The sequence below is a fragment of the Amblyraja radiata genome, chromosome 33 (genome assembly GCF_010909765.2).
Source record: "Amblyraja radiata isolate CabotCenter1 chromosome 33, sAmbRad1.1.pri, whole genome shotgun sequence".
In the NCBI taxonomy this organism is placed as follows: Eukaryota; Metazoa; Chordata; class Chondrichthyes; order Rajiformes; family Rajidae; genus Amblyraja; species Amblyraja radiata.
The window spans coordinates 25,573,379-25,592,468 of NC_045988.1; the positions used below are offsets into that span (position 1 = coordinate 25,573,379).

At 45.1% G+C, this 19,090-nt stretch overlaps 1 protein-coding gene across 9 annotated transcripts in view; it reads right to left on the bottom strand.

Annotated features, from left to right (window-relative positions):
• Positions 1 to 418: 418 nt before the first annotated feature.
• Positions 419 to 19,090, bottom strand: part of st3gal4 (ST3 beta-galactoside alpha-2,3-sialyltransferase 4) — a 142,233-nt gene continuing 123,561 nt past the window's right edge. For 8 of the 9 annotated variants that reach the window (XM_033049568.1, XM_033049572.1, XM_033049571.1 and 5 more), the window contains 2 exons: positions 7,418 to 7,570; positions 419 to 1,306 (listed from right to left, as the gene is read on the bottom strand). In XM_033049568.1, coding sequence (XP_032905459.1) covers positions 1,226 to 1,306; positions 7,418 to 7,570 — 234 coding nt within the window. In that variant the 3' untranslated portion in view covers positions 419 to 1,225. Of the gene's footprint in view, positions 1,307 to 7,417; positions 7,613 to 19,090 lie in introns of those variants that run through there. The other variant, XM_033049573.1, reaches the window with a different exon arrangement.

Consider the following 19,090-nt stretch of genomic DNA (forward strand, 5'->3'; position numbering starts at 1 on the left):
GTTAAAAGGAAAGCCAACCTCATTACACAGGATCCCACCCACCCCCTGCACAAGTCCTTCCAACTTCTGCCATCAGGCCGCTGATATAAAGTCCCCCTATCCAAGAAAAACATCCACAAAAACTCATTCATACCCATTGCCATAAACAGCTTAAATAAAAAATGAACAATGGACAAATTAACCCTGACGCACTGTCATTTTACACGTACCCACAACTTTTATCTTGTCTATTTTTACAGTTTTTAATCTGTTTTTAAGATCTATACACACTGTGTGTGCTCGCAGAAATCTGTGTTGTATGACTGCTTATCAGTACATTGTCCTGGTTGTATGTTGAGCCACGTCAAAGAAGATTTTCTGTTACGACAGACAATAAAGTTTTCTGAATCTGAATCTGAATCTGAATTAGCATTAATTGCTTACAATTTTACAAATCCACTTATCTTTTGAATATTGGAGGAAGCACAGACCACCAGAGGAATCCTATTCCTCTTGTTTAAAACTTTTCACAATGTATGGCTAAGAACACAAGGGTGCCCAGACCTGATAAAATGCCCAACACTACTATAAGACCCAACATCAAGGGGCAATCAGCAAAATAAAACCACTGCCAAGCTTTTGAAGGTAAAATCAAGAGGAGATAGACCTAGGAAATAGAAGAACCTTCTCCCTTCACCTATTATGTCTGAATCTTAATCCCTTTTATACTTTGGACTCCTTAAAGTCATTACCACCCTCTACCAGTTTTCCAGTCCATTCACCTCTCTTAATCCATTACCTATAACGTGCCTTGGAAATATGTTCAATCACCATTGGGATTCCACCGTGTAAGTGCAATGAATCCTATTAAAAGCAGCATATTTACGTGCGCATTGTCCGGGTTTGACCCAAAGCACGATAGTCGGAACACCATCACCAGACCATCACCAGACCATCACCATCACCAGAGCTCCCAGTGGGACCATTACCATTGGTACCAACTCTCTTCCCACTACCACTCCTTTACAATGCCCCATTTGGAGCAGGAAAGGGTGGCATTAGGTATGGTCCACCCCGCTGCCAAAGATGAACCAAGGTGGGCTGACCAGGGCGTACAAGAGAGTTGTATACAGGGGTGTGAATCTCAGAGTGTTGATGAGGCAGCATCAAATTCAAGTCAAGTCCAAGTTGATGGCATGTTTGTTCGAACCCAACATTGCCAGAAATGTACAAATCCTCCATGAAGTTAGGTGAGATATCTGATGATCCCAGTGCTCTGCAGTTTCTTCAAGTACACGTGTTCTTGGGTAATATTGTGCACAGATCTCTGAAAAACAACCAAGTAATCAGAATGATTCAGTGTTGTTTGCAACTTCACACAGCAAACTGTTAACAGGCATCAAAAACGGTTCTCCCACAAGCTAGAGCACTGTCCAATTCACCTCTACCCCATTGTGGACATTGGACTTTGTCTTTGGAACTGATTCGCTACAATGCTAGGAATTATATACTGCACTCTGTATTTCGTATTTAGAGATGGGTCGCACGAACTGTACCCTTCGGCCCACCGAGTCCGCGCTGACCAACGATCACCCCATCCACTAACACCATCCTACACATTGGGGACAATTTACAGTTTTACCAAAGCCAATTAACCTACAAACATGTATGTCTTTGGAGTGTGGGAGAAAACCGGAGCACCCGGAGGAAACAAACATGGTCACAGGGACAACGTACAAACTCCATGCAGACAGCAGCTGCAGTCTGGATCAAACTCAGGTCCCCGGCGCTGTGAGGCAGCAACTCTACCGCTGCGCCGCCCTTTTGTACCTTCCCCTTCGTTCCACCTATTGTACTTGAGTTTGACTTAATTCTATCACAGAAAGGTACAAAATCCGGGAGTAATTTAGCAGTCAGGCAGCATCTCTGGGGAACATGGATGGGTGATGTTTCGGGACGGGACCCTTCTTCAGACTGAGAGTCAGGGGGGTGGGAAGAGGTGAGGGTGGGGGGGTGGGCAGGACAGAGCATGACCTGCATTTTCGTATATAATATATCATAGAGTAGTCATGCCGACTATGTTCTGTTGTGCTGAAGCAAAGCAAGAATTCCATTGTCCTATCAGGGACACATGACAATAAATTCTCTTGAATCTTGAATCTTGAATCTTGATCCGTTTGGATAGCTTGCTAAATAAGCCCGGTACACAGGACAATAATAAAACTACATCTAAACATACAGAGTCTGTGGAGTTTTTCACCCAGAGAGTGGTGGTACTGGAACAAGCTGCCAGAGGAGGTGGTGGGGGCAGCTACAATTATAATGGCTGCAAGGCAAGGAGACGGGCACTTGGATGGGAAACACATGGAGGGATACGGACCTAATTGGGGCAAATAGTGTAGATAAAGATCATGGTTGGCATAGACTAGGGAGGTAGAAAGGGCCTGCCTCTATGATTTACAGTTCCATGAACCTAGAATGCACCAGATACGCATCGAATAATCTCACTAGGCGGCACAGTAGCGCAGCATTAGAGTTGCTGCCTCACCACAGCAGAGACCCGGGTTCAATTCCGACCATGGGTGCAGTCTGTGTGGAGTTTTGTAGGCTTTCACTAGGACCGTGTGGGCCTTCTCCAGGTGCTCTGGTTTCCTCCCACACTCTATAGACCTACAGGGTTGTAAGATGTTTAGGAAGGAACTGCAGATGCTGGTTTAATCTGAAAAGAGACACAAAATGCTGGAGTAACTCAGCGGCTCAGGTAGCATCTCTGGAGAGAGGGAATGGGTGACCTTTCAAGTCGAGACCCTTTTTCAGACTGGCTCAGTTGGAAGAAGGGTCTCGACCCGAAATGTCACTTAATTTCTTTCCTCCTTCTCACCTTTCACCTTCTCTCCAGAGATGCGGTCTGACCCGCTGAGTGACTCCAGCTTTTTGTGTCTGTCTCAGGTTTGTAGGTTGATTGGCTTTGGTAAAAGTTGTAAATTGTCCCTAGTGTGTAGGATGGTGCTAGTGTACGTGGTGGTACAGACCCGGTGGGTGTAAGGGCCTGTTTCCGCACTGTATCTCTAAACTAAACTAAATTAAACTAAACTAAACAATTCCTGCAACACCTACGTAGATTGATGGTCAATGGTGCAACCATCATTGACCAGGAAACATCTTGCAGTGTGTTGTTTCCTCACTAGTTAGTTAGTCACTAGTTAGAGGGAAGTTCTGTTGACAACAGGGACACTCACTGGGTAATTATTTCAACCAGCAACAAAGCCCTATCTCCTCCAGAGTGTCTGAAAACCATAGCAAATCTATCTCATATAATTCACATGCTGACGTAATCTTTTTACATTGACTGGAGTTTGAAAAATGTTAATATTTCACAAGAAATTAGATATAATAAGAGGATTTTTGTTTGGCCTCATTTGGGTCACCATGTGTAATTCTGGTGGCCGCATTACAGGAAGGATGTGGAGGCCTTAGCAAAAGTGTAGAGGAGGTTAACCAGAATGTTGTCTAAATTAGTGGGTATTAGCTACAGGGGCACTTAGACAGATTTGGATTGTGTTCTCTGGAACGTCAGATGTTGCTTCTATGATAAAAGTATGTAACATTCTGAAAGACATTGATGGGGTAGACTGATAGAATCTTCTTCCAAAGATGGAAAAATCAAAGGGCACAGCCTTCAGGTGAGAGGGGAAAAGTTTTAAGGAAATGCACGGAGCAAGTTTTTTTATACAGAGGGCAGTACCTGGAACGCGCTGCTGAAGAAGATACATTAGTGGCATTTAAAATAGTTTAGGATAGGCATATGGATATGTATGGAATTGAGGGATATAGATTAGGTGCAGGTCCTGGCATCATGTTCAGCACAGACATTGTGGGCCGAAGGACCTGGTATCATGCTATATTGATCTATGTTCTATAGTATGTATACTGGAAGGAAAGCATGAGCAGTTCTACAGGACCTCCAACAGGTAAGTGGATCTTGAATGGGTCTTTAGGATAGGCGGCAAGCACTGAATAATCTCCACAAAACAGCAACATTCAATAAAACTAAACCAGGCTATCAGCACTCATGTTAAGAGTTGTTATCACCCAACTGAATCATCCCACCACACCCAGAGAGCAGTGCTGAACTACTATCTACCTCATTGGCGACCCTCGGGCTATCTTTGATCGGACTTTGCTGGCTTTAACTTATTCCCTTATCATGTATCTATACACTGTAAGTGGCTCGATTGTAATCATGTCTTTCCGTTGACTGGTTAGCATGCAACAAAAGCTTTTCACTGTACCTCGGTGAATGTGACAATAAACTAAACAGAGCTGAAAATGAACAGATTTGCCTCTGCTTTCCATCAATCCGCCCTTGTTATCTGAACACTAACTTCAACTTGCCTTTCAGCTAACTAAAGGGCCTGTCCCACTTTCCTGAGTTACTCACGAATTCTCCCGAGTTTTCTTCTTGATTCAAACTCTGAGAATTATGGTAATTATGGAACTTTAAACTTTAAATCTTCGACCGCCGGCCTGCGACCTACACCAACTTAAAGCCGCGGTCTCCGGTGGGGAAGAGCCGACTCTGGACTTACCTGGACTTGTACCTTGTCCTTTTACCATCTGGACGCCCGCAGCAATGGCTGCGGAGGGTTGAGGTCCCGACCACGAGGGAAAATGGAGGAGGACTGGCCAAATTGTGTGCCTTCCGCCACAGTGATGAATGCTGTGGTGGATGTTTATGTTAAATGTTTGTGTTTTTGTGCGTGTTCTTTATAATTGTACCGCTGCTGACATATTCATTTCACTTGCACTTATGTGCAATGTGACAAATAAACCGTATTGTATTGTATTGTATTGTAATAGCCAGCCGGAGGTACTCGGGGCTATTTCTTTTACTCGTGGACAGTTTTCAACATGCTGAAAAAACGTCCCGACTTACCTGACACCCCGAGTAGCTACGGCTGGCATTACGAGCCACTACGAAATGTCTACGGACTCCTACGGACTCCTACGGACTCGTCATGGAAATTCTCCGAGTTTAAATCTTGGGGAAATCTCGGGAGAATTCATGAGTATCTCGGGAAAGTGGGACAGGGGCTTAAGGTAGCAACATAAACACCTTAAAATTACTAGTACATATTCAGTTGCTGTGAAACCAATCACTTCAAGGAAAAGTGATTTACTCTTGTAATGAAACGTTTAAGGGCTATCAGTGGTGATGGACCATAAAATCAGATGTTCTTTATGAAATACATCTTTGTATATTCCAAAATAATCAGTTGTTATACCCAGGTGTGATAAAATTTGTGAGATAAAATCTAAACTGGCTTTATACACAGGAAATTGTAGCATGAATGATATTTAAAAAAAAATAAACAACAGGTCCCACTTGGTCTAGTACTCATTAAACTCTGATCTTGCATGTGTGTGTATGTGTGTGTATATGTGGTTGTCTTTTCATCTTCGTCAAAACACTACGCGGTAACGATAGCATTTTTACATATTCTGATTCACATTTTCCCCTCTAGGAAAATAGCATCTTCACAGAACATGTTATGCTTCATTTCTCGACATTACTGATTAAAGTTTAAAAACATCAAAAGACTTTGAATTTAAAAACGACCAGCTTTCACTGATGACGTCACAATGGCTCGGCTCACACACAGAATCTTCCCCGTGCTTCGAGTGATGTCACCCCCCGGCTTCAACTGGAGAAGTGGTAAGTGGGAGCTAGATAAGTGTTTGAAAGAAAACAAGCCAAACACTGAAGGTGTAAGAAAGGGTCAACGACCTGGAATATTGGCTCTGTTTCTCCCCCCACAGGTGCTGCCTGACCTGCTGAGTGTTTCCAGCATTTGTTTTTGTGGCAAAGGCGATGATCTAGCTGAATTGACCTTGCATAGAGCCTATGCAGACAATGGATGTAACCAAATTGAGAATCTGCAGTGATTTGAATAACCAGGTATATCTCCATCAGTGAAACAAATGAATAAAGGAACTTACGAAGAAAAGACATCAAGTGCTGGAGTAAGTCAATGGGTCAGACAGCATCTCTGAAGATAGATGACTTTTCAAGTTGGGACCATTCTTGAGACTGATTATTAACTTTACTTTTAGACATTAGACGTTAGATATTAGAAACATGCAATTCAGAGCAAGTATTAACTCATCAGGTGTTGGCGTTCTTCTGTACCATCACATACCTCAACTGTCCCCCTCCCTGACTCTTAGTCTCATGAAGGGTCTCAGCCTGAAACGTCACCTATTCCTTCTCTCCAGAAATGCTGCCTGTCCACCTGTTACTCCAGCATTTTGTGTCTATCTTTGGTGTAAACCAGCATCTGCAGTTGCATCCTACACCTTACACATTAACTCATCCACTAAGTTGTTTGGGCTAACAGAATCAAGGGATATGGGGAGAAAGCAGGAATGGGGCACTGATTTTAGATGATCAGCCATTCTCCTGCACCTATTGTCTATGTTTCTATGTATCATCGGGTGTTGGCTTGGAATACCTGGACCATCTAGAAGGCCACTGTAATTGCTCAAGTCAAGTCAAGTCAAGTCACATTTATTTATATAGCACATTTAAAAAACAACTCTCGTTGGCCAAAGTGCTTTACATTTGTTATAAGAATAGTATAAACATACAAACTACATACATATATACATATAGACCTCGCTCAGAGGACATCAAGAAAGGCTTGGGAGTATAGATAAGTTTTTAGTCTCGACTTACAGGAGTCGATGGAGGGGGCAGTTCTGATGGGAAGAGGGATGCTGTTCCACAGTCTAGGAGCTGCAACCGCAAAGGCACGGTCGCCCCTGAGCTTATGCCTAGACGGCGGGGTGTTCAGTAACCCCAAGTCGGCCGATCTGAGGGACCTGGAGGTGGAGTGGTGGGTGAGAAGACTTTTAATGTAGGTGGGGGCAAGCCCATTGAGGGCTTTGTAGACATAGAAGAGGATCTTGAAATTTATACGGAACCGCACAGGGAGCCAGTGGAGAGAGGGCAGGATCGGGGTGATGTGGCCCCTTTTTCGGGTGCCCGTCAGGAGTCTCGCTGCGGCGTTTTGGACCAGTTGCAGGCGGGACAGGGAGGATTGGCTGATGCCAGTGTAAAGAGAGTTGCTGTAATCTAGGCGGGAGGAGATAAATGTGTGGATGATCTTTTCGAGGTCATCAAACTGGAGGAATTGTTTTATTTTAGCTATCGTCCAAAGCTGAAAGAAGCAGCTTTTCCACGGCATTGACTTGTTTGTTATCTACTCAGGTTCATGCAGGCTCAATAAGCATGGGTCCTCGCCAACAAAGTTAATTAGGCTTAGACCATCATGGGAGTGATTGATGCGCTAAAGTGGAGACGGTAACTACAGCAAAGGAACACTCATTACTGAAGAGAGAATGTGAAGTAAAGGGATTATTCCCATTTGATACTTACAGCCATCATGGACATTTTCAGCTGATCATAATAATGGATCAGACCGTCCTTTTGGTTCAGTGGATAACCGAAGCCAGCAACATCGACCTCATCACAATAGTTCAGAGCCACGGTGATGGCAAGGAAACCAGTTGTCGGCCACAGAGATTCTGCCTGCAGTAAAGAGGAAACGTTTCACTGACGATTGGACCCCACCTAAATGCAAGTCATACTAAGAATATAAGATGGGAGAGTCTACAAGGAAGACTCAAACTATCACAGAGGCTTTGCAGTGTGAAGGCAAAGAGAGACTTTTGAAAATGAAAAAGATCTCGAATACAGAATAAAGATATGGAATGCAGGGCAAGAGGAGCAAAGGATTTCCAAAAAGATCAACCATTTAGCTGTGTCAGGCCATCTTTTCTTTCATCCAGGAGTCTGAAGAAGGGTCTCGACCCGAAATGTCACCAATTCCTTTTCTCGAGAGATGTAGAGTTACTCCAGCATTTAGTGTCGAGCTTTGGTGTAAACCAGCCTCTGCATTTCCCCCGACACTAGAGAGCAGCACGGTGGCGCAGTGGTAGAGTTGCTTCCTCACAATGCTACAGACCCGGGTGCAATCCCGACTACGGGTGCTGTCTGTACGGAGTTTGGACGTTTTCCCTGTGGCCATGTGGGTTTTCTCCGGGATCTCCGGTTTCCTCCCACACTCCAAAGATGTACGGGCTTGGTAAAATTGTAATTTGTCCCTGGTGTGTGTAGGGTAGTGTTACTATGTATGGGGATCGCTGGTCGACATGGACTCGGTGGGCCGAAGGGCCTTTTCCTGCTCTGTATCTCTAAACTAAACTAAACTAAACTAAACTAAACTGAACCAGAATGTCAGGTTTTTCAATTGCATTTCGCTATAGCTGTAACACTATATTCTACAATCAGTTTACTTGATATAATCACACAAATCAAAGGTTCAGGTATTGCTATGTGTTTATTATTTCCAGGTGCAGTGAAAAGCTTTTGTTTGAATGCTCTCCAGTCAAATTAAATCATACTGTACATGATTACAATGAGGCCATACACAAATACAACCGTTCGTGCAAAGAGTAAATGTCCAAAGCGCTGAATTGACAATAGACAATAGGTGCAGGAGGAGGCCATTCGGTCCTTCAAGCCAGCACCGCCATTCAATGTGATCATGGCTGATCATCCACAATCAGGACCCCATTCCTGCCTTCTCCCCATATCCCCTGACTCCGCTATCTTCAAGAGCCCTATCTAGCTCTCTCTTCAAAGTATCCAGAGAACTGGCCTCCACCGCCCTCTGAGGCAGAGAATTCCATAGACTCACAACTCTCTAGGTGGAAAAGTGTTTCCTCATCTCCGTTCTAAATGGCTTACTCCTTATTCTTAAACTATCACTCCTGGTTCTGGACTCCCCCAACATCGGAAACATGTTTCCTGCCTCTAGCGTTTCCAAAACTTTAATAATCTTATATGCTTCAATAAGATCCCCTCTGATCCTTTTAAATTCCAGAGTGTACAAGCCCAGCCGTTCCAGTCACTCACCATATGACAGTCCCGCCATCCCGCGAATTAACCTTAGAAACCTACGCTGCACTCCCTCAGTAGCAAGAATATACAGTATTTATATGGCACTGTAGTATTATAGCTGCAGAAAAAACTCTAAGGTCCTCAGTGAGAGAGCTTGGAAGATCGAGACCTTACCCTAGTTCATGGGATGGCCACACTTCGAAGACGTGCAGGTTTGTAGATTAATTGGCTACTGTAAATTGCCACGTGTGCAGGATGTGAAAATGGGATATCATGGAACTAGTTATTATAGTTATTATAGCACCATGTTATGGGATAAGATATCCCATGACCACGATCGCACAGCCTTACAGCACTTGTAACGCCGGAAACCCGGGTTCTATCCCGACTACTGTACGGAGTTTCTACGTTCTCCACGTGACCGCATGGGTTTTCTCTGAGATCTTCGGTTTCCTCCCACACTCCAAAGACATACAGGTTTGTGGGTTAATTGGCTTGGTGTAAGTGTAAATTGTCCCGAGTGTGTGTAGAATAGTGTTAATGTGTGGGGATCGCTGGTCGGTGCGGACTCGGTGGGCCGAAGGACCTGTTTCCACACTGTATCCCTAAACTAAACTAAACTAGTGTGCAGGTGATTGGTGGTCGGCATCGACTCGGTGGGCCGAAGGGCCTGTTTCCACATTGTATCCCTAAAATTAAAACTAAAACCACTCTGTTGTCGGCCAATAAGCAGGGAAGAAGCTATTCCTGGATCTTGTGGTACGTACGTCCAAACTTGTGTATCTCCTGCCTGACAGGAGAGGGGAGAAGAAGGAATGATTGATGTGAGAATGGTTCTTGTTTATTTTGGCTGCGTTCCCAAGGCTTTGTGAGGTGTAGCTGGAGCTGATGGTGGGAGGTTGGTGTGTGTAATGGACTTGGCATTGTGCCTCAGTATACATGGCAATATTAATAGCCCCATGTCCAGGGAGGGCAATGAGCAAATAGAAAAATACTTTTGGTTTCGTCCAAATGCATTTTGAAAGGAAATGAAAAGGTAAATGGACATATTTAGAGCATGGGTGGGAAGTTCCGGTGAATAATTCCCACAATAGTTAACAGGCAAGGAAAATTGGAGGGAAGTTGGTTCCCAAAAGTAATGGAATAATACTGAATTTATCAATAATTCGGTTTTATATAAAATTAATTTGGATATAGGAAATACTAGGAAGTAGTGTATATCATCCACCTCTCATTATGCAGGATAAGGATCATTGCCATAGTAGATATAATAGAATGTAGAACAGTACGCAAAGGAATAGACCCTTCAGCCCAAATGCTGGAATAACTCAGCGGGACAGGCAGCATCTCGGGAGAGAAGGAATGGGTGACGTTTCGAGTCGAGATGTAGCCTATGGTTTAAACCATCATCTAGAGTTCCTTCCTGCACATGCCCTTCAGCCCACTATATGTATCTATACCCCATGAATGGCTTGATTGTAATCATGTATTGCCTTTCTGCTGACTGGATAGCATGCAACAAAAGCTTTTCAGTGTACCTCGTGACAGGGTGAACTGAACAGAAACTGAACTGAACTGATCTGTGCAGAACATGATGCCAAAGTAATCTAATTGATTCTTCCTGCACATGCTCCATGTCACTCTCTTGCCCTCAAAGCTTCTTAAAAAAACATTGCTGTATTTGCTTCCACTATCCCTAACACAAAGTTCCAGGCACGAACCACTCTCCAAGCTTAACACTTGCCCCGCACATCTCCATAACACGCCCCGCTTCTGACCTTAAAGCTACGCCCTCTCGTCCTTGACATTTTCACACCAGGAATAAAATTCTGACTGTCTACTCTACCTACACCTCCCAGAATGTTATAACCTTCGATCAGGTATCCCCTCAACCAACGATGCCCCAGAGAAAACATTTTTGTCCAAATTCTCTTTATAGCCAACACCCTCTAATCCAGGAAGCACTCGTGGTAAACGCCTCTCTTCTGAGCCCTCTCCAAAGTCTCCACATGTTCCCTGCAATGGGGCAACCAGAACGCCACACAATACTCCAAATGAGGTAAAGTTTTATAAAGATGCAACTGTGGCGCCATCTGGTGGTCGCGCCACTGGTTAATCGAACCCTCGTTCATCATGTGGTAAGAGGCACGTGACTGAGGGGAGAGGGTTAGAAAGTCGAGGGTGTGCCCTGCTGCAGCGACACGCAGTTAAGGGCCTGTCCCACCTGCATGCGATTTCATGTGTCTAGCGCGACCAAACATGGTCGCTTGAGGCGTACGGCCGCGAGGGGCTGGTCCCACTTCCAACCGCGGAGGTGTACGGAGTTGTGCGGGGCTGGTCCTGACATCATACTCACCAATCAGCTGGGCAGGAGGTGGGCCGACTGAATTTGGACGTCGCACGGCATCGGGCGGTGACGTCATCACGCAACGGCACGCCGGGCGGTGACAAAATCGCGCAACTCCACGCGCTAGGCGTACGCCGTCAAGACGCTGCATACGCAAGATGCTGCGTATGCCCTCAATGCACCTGCAGGCCGACAGGCCGTTGGCCCGCGGAATTTTCGGACAGCGCGGGATTTTCGGAGCCCCACGCGATGTCAGGACCAGCCCTGCACAACTCCATACGCCCCCGCACGGCCGTACGCCTCAAGCGACCACGTTTGGTCGCGCTAGATGCATGCAATCGCATGCTGGTGATACAGGCCCTTTACTCTGGGCTCCGCAACACTGCCATTGTTTTGGAATTATTTTTTGTTTAATAAAGCATGTCCTTGAGTTCACAACGTGTGACTCACTTTATTGCGCTTTATAACATGACTTCCCGACTCAGCACCCCAATCGAACGCCATCTTTAACACTTTAGATACTTAAGTTACTTCTTTCGGGCAGCGATGGACTTTGAGTCATATGTAGGCTACACAACACAGGTATCTTTATGTGAAGGTATAACTCAAGCAATTGTGCTCCTATTACAATCCATCAACTCTAGGATCATAGGGACATAAATCACACAGATGTGTCGGAAGGAACTGCAGGTGCTGGTTTAAACTGAAGATAGACCCAAAAAGCTGGAGTAACTCAACGGGTCAGGCAGCATCTTTGGAGAGAAGGAATAGGTGACGTTTTGGGACGAGACCCTTCATGAGACTAAGAGTCAGGGAGGGGTCATTGGAGGTATGCGATGGTACAGAAGAACGGCCAAACCTGATGAGTTAATACTTGCTCTGAATTGTAAGTTCCTTTGAGATACAAGGAACTGCAGATGCTGGTTTACAAAAAAAAAGACACAAAGTGGTGGAATAACTTAGCGGGTTAGGTAGCATCTCTGGACCTTTCTTTAGCTTGGTCCCTAAGTGTACCATGCCAACCAATCCGCCAATCTTTGTCCTGATTTCCAACCATTTTGCCAGCATTAGGACCATATGCCTTGCCTAATTGTATGCTGCCATTGTAACTGACGTTGTATAGAATGTATCACATATTGTGAGTTCCAGACATTCTCTGTAAAATAAAACTTCTCTGCCCTGATCCACGGTGTGGCACGGTGGCACAGTGGTAGTGTTGCTGCCTTGAAGCACCAGGGACCCAGGTTTGAACCCGACTACGGGTGCTGTCTGCATGGAGTTTGTACATTCTCCCTGTGACCACCTGGGTTTTCTCTGGATGCTCCGATTTCCTCCCAAACGCCAAAGACATGCAGCTTTGTTGGTTAATTGGCTTCTATAAATTGTTCCTAGTGCCTTGGATAGAACTATTGTACGCGGTAATCGGTGGTCAGCGCGGACTCAGTGGGCTGAAGGGCTTGTTTCCACACTGTATCCCTTAGCTAAGCTAAGATAACCATGAATGCAAGCATGTAATATGCTTTCTTCACATTGATGTTGGTTTAATATTGTCACTTGTGGAAAACCTCTTACATTCCACAAAATAAAATATTTATCTAATTCAATTTCACAATTTATCGTGAATGACTTGAATGCCCGAACATAACTCATTAATTATTACATACCAATTATGTTCAGTTCCATCACTGCTGAGATTCCCTTTCATATTCTTAATGAGGTGAAAATTATTCATGAGAAATAAACGTGTGGCATGAGAGAGCAATCAGGATTTTTGATGCAGGTTTAGCAATGAAATTGTTTGAAGTGCAAATAAGTTTAATATTGTCAGTTAATCAGTGTTATTTAGCGAAAAGGTAATGAGCAATTTACTAAATGACAATAGAACATAGAATAGCAGAGGAATAGTCCCTTCAGCAAATAATGTTTAGTTTAGTTTAGAGATACAGCACAGACACAGGTCCCTTCAGCCCACCAAGTCCGTGCATTAACACTATCCCACACAGGGACGTACCTAGGGACAATTTACATTTATACCAAGCTAATTAACCTACAGACCTGTATGTCTTTGTGTAGATATGCAGGGGTTTGGGTACTTGGGAAATGGCAAGTGGGTGTCTGTGAGAATGGGCTGATGACATCACTTTGCAAGCTGCTGGACCTGGCTCCACTAAGTCTGGAACTTTGCACAAAGTTTCAGGAAGCTTCTGCACCTGTGACCCACTGGTTGCACAAAGTCTGGGCTTTTGCAGCAGCTCCAGAACATTGACGCTTAATGCATGCTTCTGATTGGTCCAGAAGGGTAGCCTGCACCTGGAAGTTTCTTATTGCCCTAAAAATGTTTCTATTTTGTTTCTGTGTCTCCCCATCGTCACCCGTAATTGGTTGCCTTCAATGGTATCATTTCTCTATGTACTAAAATGCTTTTACTTTGTTGCTATGCATGAAAATGTTTGCAGGTACTGTTATATGATTGGGTGAAGGAGTTGTCACTCCATGTATCTTCTCTCCGGTATCGATGATTTGTTTGTTGGGGTTGCCCTTCCCCTGTATTTTCGCGCCGTTAGTTATAGGGGTATAAAAGGATGATCTTTCAGTTGGGGTTTTGTCTTTCTTTCTGTTCTCTCTACGCGAGACTGTCACGGGATAGAGTGAGTGGAGCAGAGGTTGACCCAGTTGAGTGAGTGGAGCAGAAGTTGAATAAAAGGGTTTGGATTCCAATGCTTGACTCAGTGTTTGACTGACCCAGACTCGGGGTAGAAGAAGCAGAATTAACATTTGGAGTGTGGTAAGGAGCCAAAGATCTTGGAGAAAACCCACACAGGTCATGGAGAGAACGTACAAACTCCATACAGCCAGCACCCGTAGTCAGGATTGAGCCCGGGTCTCTGGCGCTGTAAGGCAGCAGCTCTACTGCTGTTCCTAGTGTGTGTGTTGGATAGTGTTAGTGTGCAGGGATCGCTGTTCGGTGTGGACTCAGTGGGATGAAGGGCCTGTTTCCGTGCTGTATCTCTAAATAGAACCAAACTAAACTAATATACAGCATAGAAACAGGCCCTTCAGCCTACCTAGACCACGCCGGCCAGCGATCGCCCGTACACTAATTCTATTCTACACACTAGGGACAATTTACAGAAGACAAGTAACCTATAAACCTGCACGTCTTTAGAACGTGGGGGAAAACCGGAACACCCGGAGAAAACCCACGCGTTCACAAGGAGACCGTAAAAACTCCATAGAGACTGCACCCGTAGTAATGATCAAACCCGGGTCTCAGGCGCTGTAGGGCAGCAACTAAGATACTGGTACTTGAAAGCCCAAATGTCAAGACTTCAAAAGCAACATGTTCCTAATTGTGCTCCAATTTCAGAACCAAACACCTCTTCACACCTCTTCTGATGAAGGGCACCAACCCGAAATGTCACCTGTTCCTCTTCTCCAGAGATGCTACCTGATTTGCTGAGTTACCCGAGCTCTGTGTCTACCTTCACCTCCTCACACCCCTTCACTAAGCTGCCGCCTATGTACTCTTCCTCTTAACTCTCACTCATTCATTCATTTTGTTATTGCAATATTTGTTCTTTGTTGCACTGCTTCAGGTATGTGCTGTTGTTCCTGCCATTACCAAATATACTGGGAGTCGGGAGAGAGGGAAACGAGAGATATAAAAATCTACGTAGAACAAATGAATGAAAGACATGCAAAAGGACAACTCAAAGCCAGCGACGATGATCTGGGAAAGGTGGAGCCCACAATGGTCCATTGTTGGCTGTGCGGAAGTTGATACAAACAGGGTAACTCCGCAGGTCGGTAGTGAAACTAGTACAACAACTAGAGATGGGGGAGAGACAGTGAGAGAGGGGATGCAATGGTTACTTGAAGTTGTAGAAATTGATATTCATACTTCTAAGTATATGAGCAAGTGAAATATGAGGTGCTGTTCCCCCAATTTAGTCTCATCCTGATAATGGAGGAGGCCCAGGATAGAAAGGTTAGTTTGGGAATGGGAAGGAGAGTTAAAGCGTTTGGCAACTTTTCCTTGATCATGGGTGTTGCTTTGATTTGTCCTTTTCCATATCCTTCATTCATTTTTTCTACAGGTTCATATCCCTTGTTTCCCTCTGACCTGACTCTCAGTCTGAAACAGGGTCTCGACCTGAAACGCCACCTATTCCTTTTCTCCAGAGATGCTACCTAACCCACTGAGTTACACCAGCTTTTTGCATGCATGCATGCATGCCAAAGACGTGCAGGTTTGTAGGGTGATTGGCTTCTGTATATTGTCCCTAGTGTGTAAGGTAGAACGAATGCATGGGTGATTATTGGTTGGTAGTATTTGCCTTTGGAGGGCCAAAATGCTGTATCTCTGAACTAAACTAAACTGAAGAAAGGCGGCGACCCAAAATATCGGCCGTCCATTCCCTCCACAGATGCTGCCTTCCCCGCTGAGATACTCCAGTACAGCACTGTGTGTTGAAGGCCTGCCCCATTACACCACAGGCTGCCGGTGTGATTCTAAACCTCACTGAGCATTTGTTACCAACACCTCTGTTCGAACATAAAATAAATACAGGTGAAAAGTGAGTCCAATGAAGGAATTGCTTTTTCTTGCCTTGATGGTTTGGGCTCCAGTTTGTTTCCTTCCCTGTGCTTCACTGTCTCTCCAGTTCCTACTTGAGACCGCTGCTCTGCGCTAGTGCCAAGGCCAGCTGCCTTTTCTCCAGGGTCTTCTTGGTGATTGCAGCAAGCTGTTCAGACACATGCCCTGGCCCTGGCCTGGCATCGCCATCCCCTGAACCTCAAGCCCATGCCGGGCAGTGATGATGAATGGGGAACACCAGAATACAGGCATGGTGGCTCAGCAGTAGAGTTGCTGCCTTACAGCGCCAGAGACCCAGGTTCAATCCTGACCACAGGTGCTGTCTGTACGGAGTGTGTACGTTCTCCCTGTGACCACATGGGTTTTCCCCGGTTTCCTCCCACATTCCAAAGACGTGCAGGTTTCTAGATTAATTGACTTCTGTAAATTGACCCTGGTGTGTGAGATCGAACTAGTATATTGGTGATTATTGGTCAGCATGATGGGCCAAAGGGCCTGTTTCCACGCTGTATCTCTATCTCTAAATATAGGATCGCAGTCAATGACACATGCACAGTGAAAATTGTTTCTGCACACAATTCATTAAAGTATTGCTATACCTCCCTGAATAGCAACATGTACAGAAACTGTCCTCTGAGACTGCACTTTATCTTGCACTAAACACTATACTCTGTATCCAGTGTCTGTACACTGTGGATGGCTTGATCGTAATCATGTATAGTCTTGTCGCTGACTGAAAAGCACGTATCAAAAAGCTTTTCAATGTACCTCAGTACACGAGACAATAATAAACTGAACTAAACTAAACTTATTTATGGGCCTGTCCCACTAAGGTGACTTTTTAGGCGCGGAGTCAGGGGAAATGGGGAGATGGGGAGAAGGCAGGAACGGGGTACTGATTGTGGATGATCAGTCATGATCACATTGAATGGCAGTGCTGGCCAGAAGGGCCGAATGGCCTCTACTCCTGCACCTATTGTCTATTGTCATTCACCACCATCTCCTTTAAACTTCGCCATTCTCCTCTTAATGAGATGATGACAATGTGGGAAATAATAAAATGGATTGGGGCAGTGGTAGAATAGCTGCCTTAAGGGGCTGTCCCACTGTACGAGCTAATTCAAGAGTTCTCCCGTGTTTCCCCTGATTCGAACTCGGAGAATTACGGTAATAGCCGCTCGTAGGTACTCGGGGCTCTCGTGGACATTTTTCAATATGTTGAAAAATCTTCACGAGTCTACACGAGCTTACCGCGTTTCCCGAGTACCTGCCGTTAGCGTTACGAGCCGCTAAGAGACGTCCCGAGCTCCGACGTACCGGCTACGTACATTCTACATGCTTACCAGCGAGTTTGATTTTTTTTTAAACTCGGGAGAGCTCTTGAATGAACTCGTACAGTGGGACAGCCCTTCTACAGCGCCGGAGACCTGGTTTCGATCCAGACTACGGGTGCTGTCTATTCGGAGTTTGTACGTTCTCCCTGTGACCTGTGTGGGTTTTCTCCAGTGGCTCTGGTTTCCTCCCACACTCCAAACACGTGGAGGCTTGTAAGTTGATTGGCTTCTATAAAATTGTAAATTGGCCCTAGTGTGCAGGATAGTGCTAGTGTACGGGGTGGTCGCTGGCCGGCGTGGACTCAGTGGGCCGAAGGGCCTGTTTCCGTTGTGTGTCCTGTAACTCTAGAACTCTGAAGAGCTCAGTCGTAATCCTTAATCCTGTAACATGATGCTCCCACACGGAGTACACAAGAGGTGATATTTACACATGGTTGCAGCTGTGTTATGCGCCCTCTCACACCTGCTCTTTGTTTAGATGTTAAAAAGCTTCTTGCCACTTCCATGTTGAGTTTTGTTCTAGCTTAATTTATAGATGCAGTGTGGAAACAGGCCATTCGGCCCACCCAAGACAGACACAGAATGCTGCAGTAACTTACTGTGACAGGCAGCATCTCTGGATGGAAAGAAATCAAGAGTCAAGTGTCAAGAGTGTTTCATTGTCATATGTCCCAGATAGAACAATGACATTCTTACTTGCAGCAGCACAACAGAATATGTAAACATAGTACGCAATGTAATAAATGAGGAACTAAAAGACGCTCTCGACCCGAAACGTCAGCCATTCCTTCACTCCAGAGATGCCGCCTGTCATTCCTTCACTCCAGAGATGCCGCCTGTCCCGCTGAGTAACTCCAGCATTTTGTGCCTAACTTCGGTGTAAAGCAGCATCTAAGTTCCTTCCTACACATTCAGCCCACCTAGTCCGTGCCGACCAAAGATCACCCGTTATCCACGTTACAGAAGCCAATTAACCTATAAACCTGCACCTCTTTGGAATGTGGGAGAAAACTCGGGTGACACGGTGGGGCAGTGTTGGAATCAGTGATGAAGTCAGGGTCCCAGACACTGTTCATCACCTTCTCCATCTCAATACACAATCCACTGCAAATAAGCTGTTCTCAAATTTAGCTTTGAAAAATTTGTGCTATTCTGGACTGCTAGTTGTTAATGCAATGATTTATTTGGGGTTATAATTACATCAAGTGACAATCCAGAATGCGGTGTGGCACTTCATCCAAGGTTTATGGTTTAGAGACTTATTCGGCAAGTGCGGGGAGGTTGGACTAGTGTCGATGTGGGATGTTGGTCAGCACGAGCAAGTTGGGCTGAAGGGCCGGTTTCCTTGCTGTAAGACTCTATGAAGTAGTCCCAAACTGAACAACTGCAATAATAAGTGCCAAGAAGCATAAGCACACCAATTTATAGACAGGCAGAGCCACTGCTGGAATCATTGAAGTGTTGCGGCTTGTACTCGCTAGAATTTAGAAGATTGAGCGGGGATCTTATAGAAACTTATAAAATTCCTAAGGGGTTGGACAGGCTAGATGCAGGAAGATTGTTCCCAATGTTGGGGAAGTCCAGAACAAGGGGTCACAGTTTCAGGATAAGGGGGAAGTCTTTTAGGACCAAGATGAGAACATTTGTTTTCACACAGAGAGTGGTGAATCTATGGAATTCTCTGCCACAGAAAGTAGTTGAGGCCAGTTCATTGGCTATATTTAAGAGGGAGTTAGATGTGGCCCTTGCGTACAGTTTTGGTCTCCAAATCTGAGGAAGGACATTATTGCCATAGAGGGAGTGCAGAGAAGGTTCACCAGACTGATTCCTGGAATGTCAGGACTTTCTTATGAAGAAAGACTGGATAG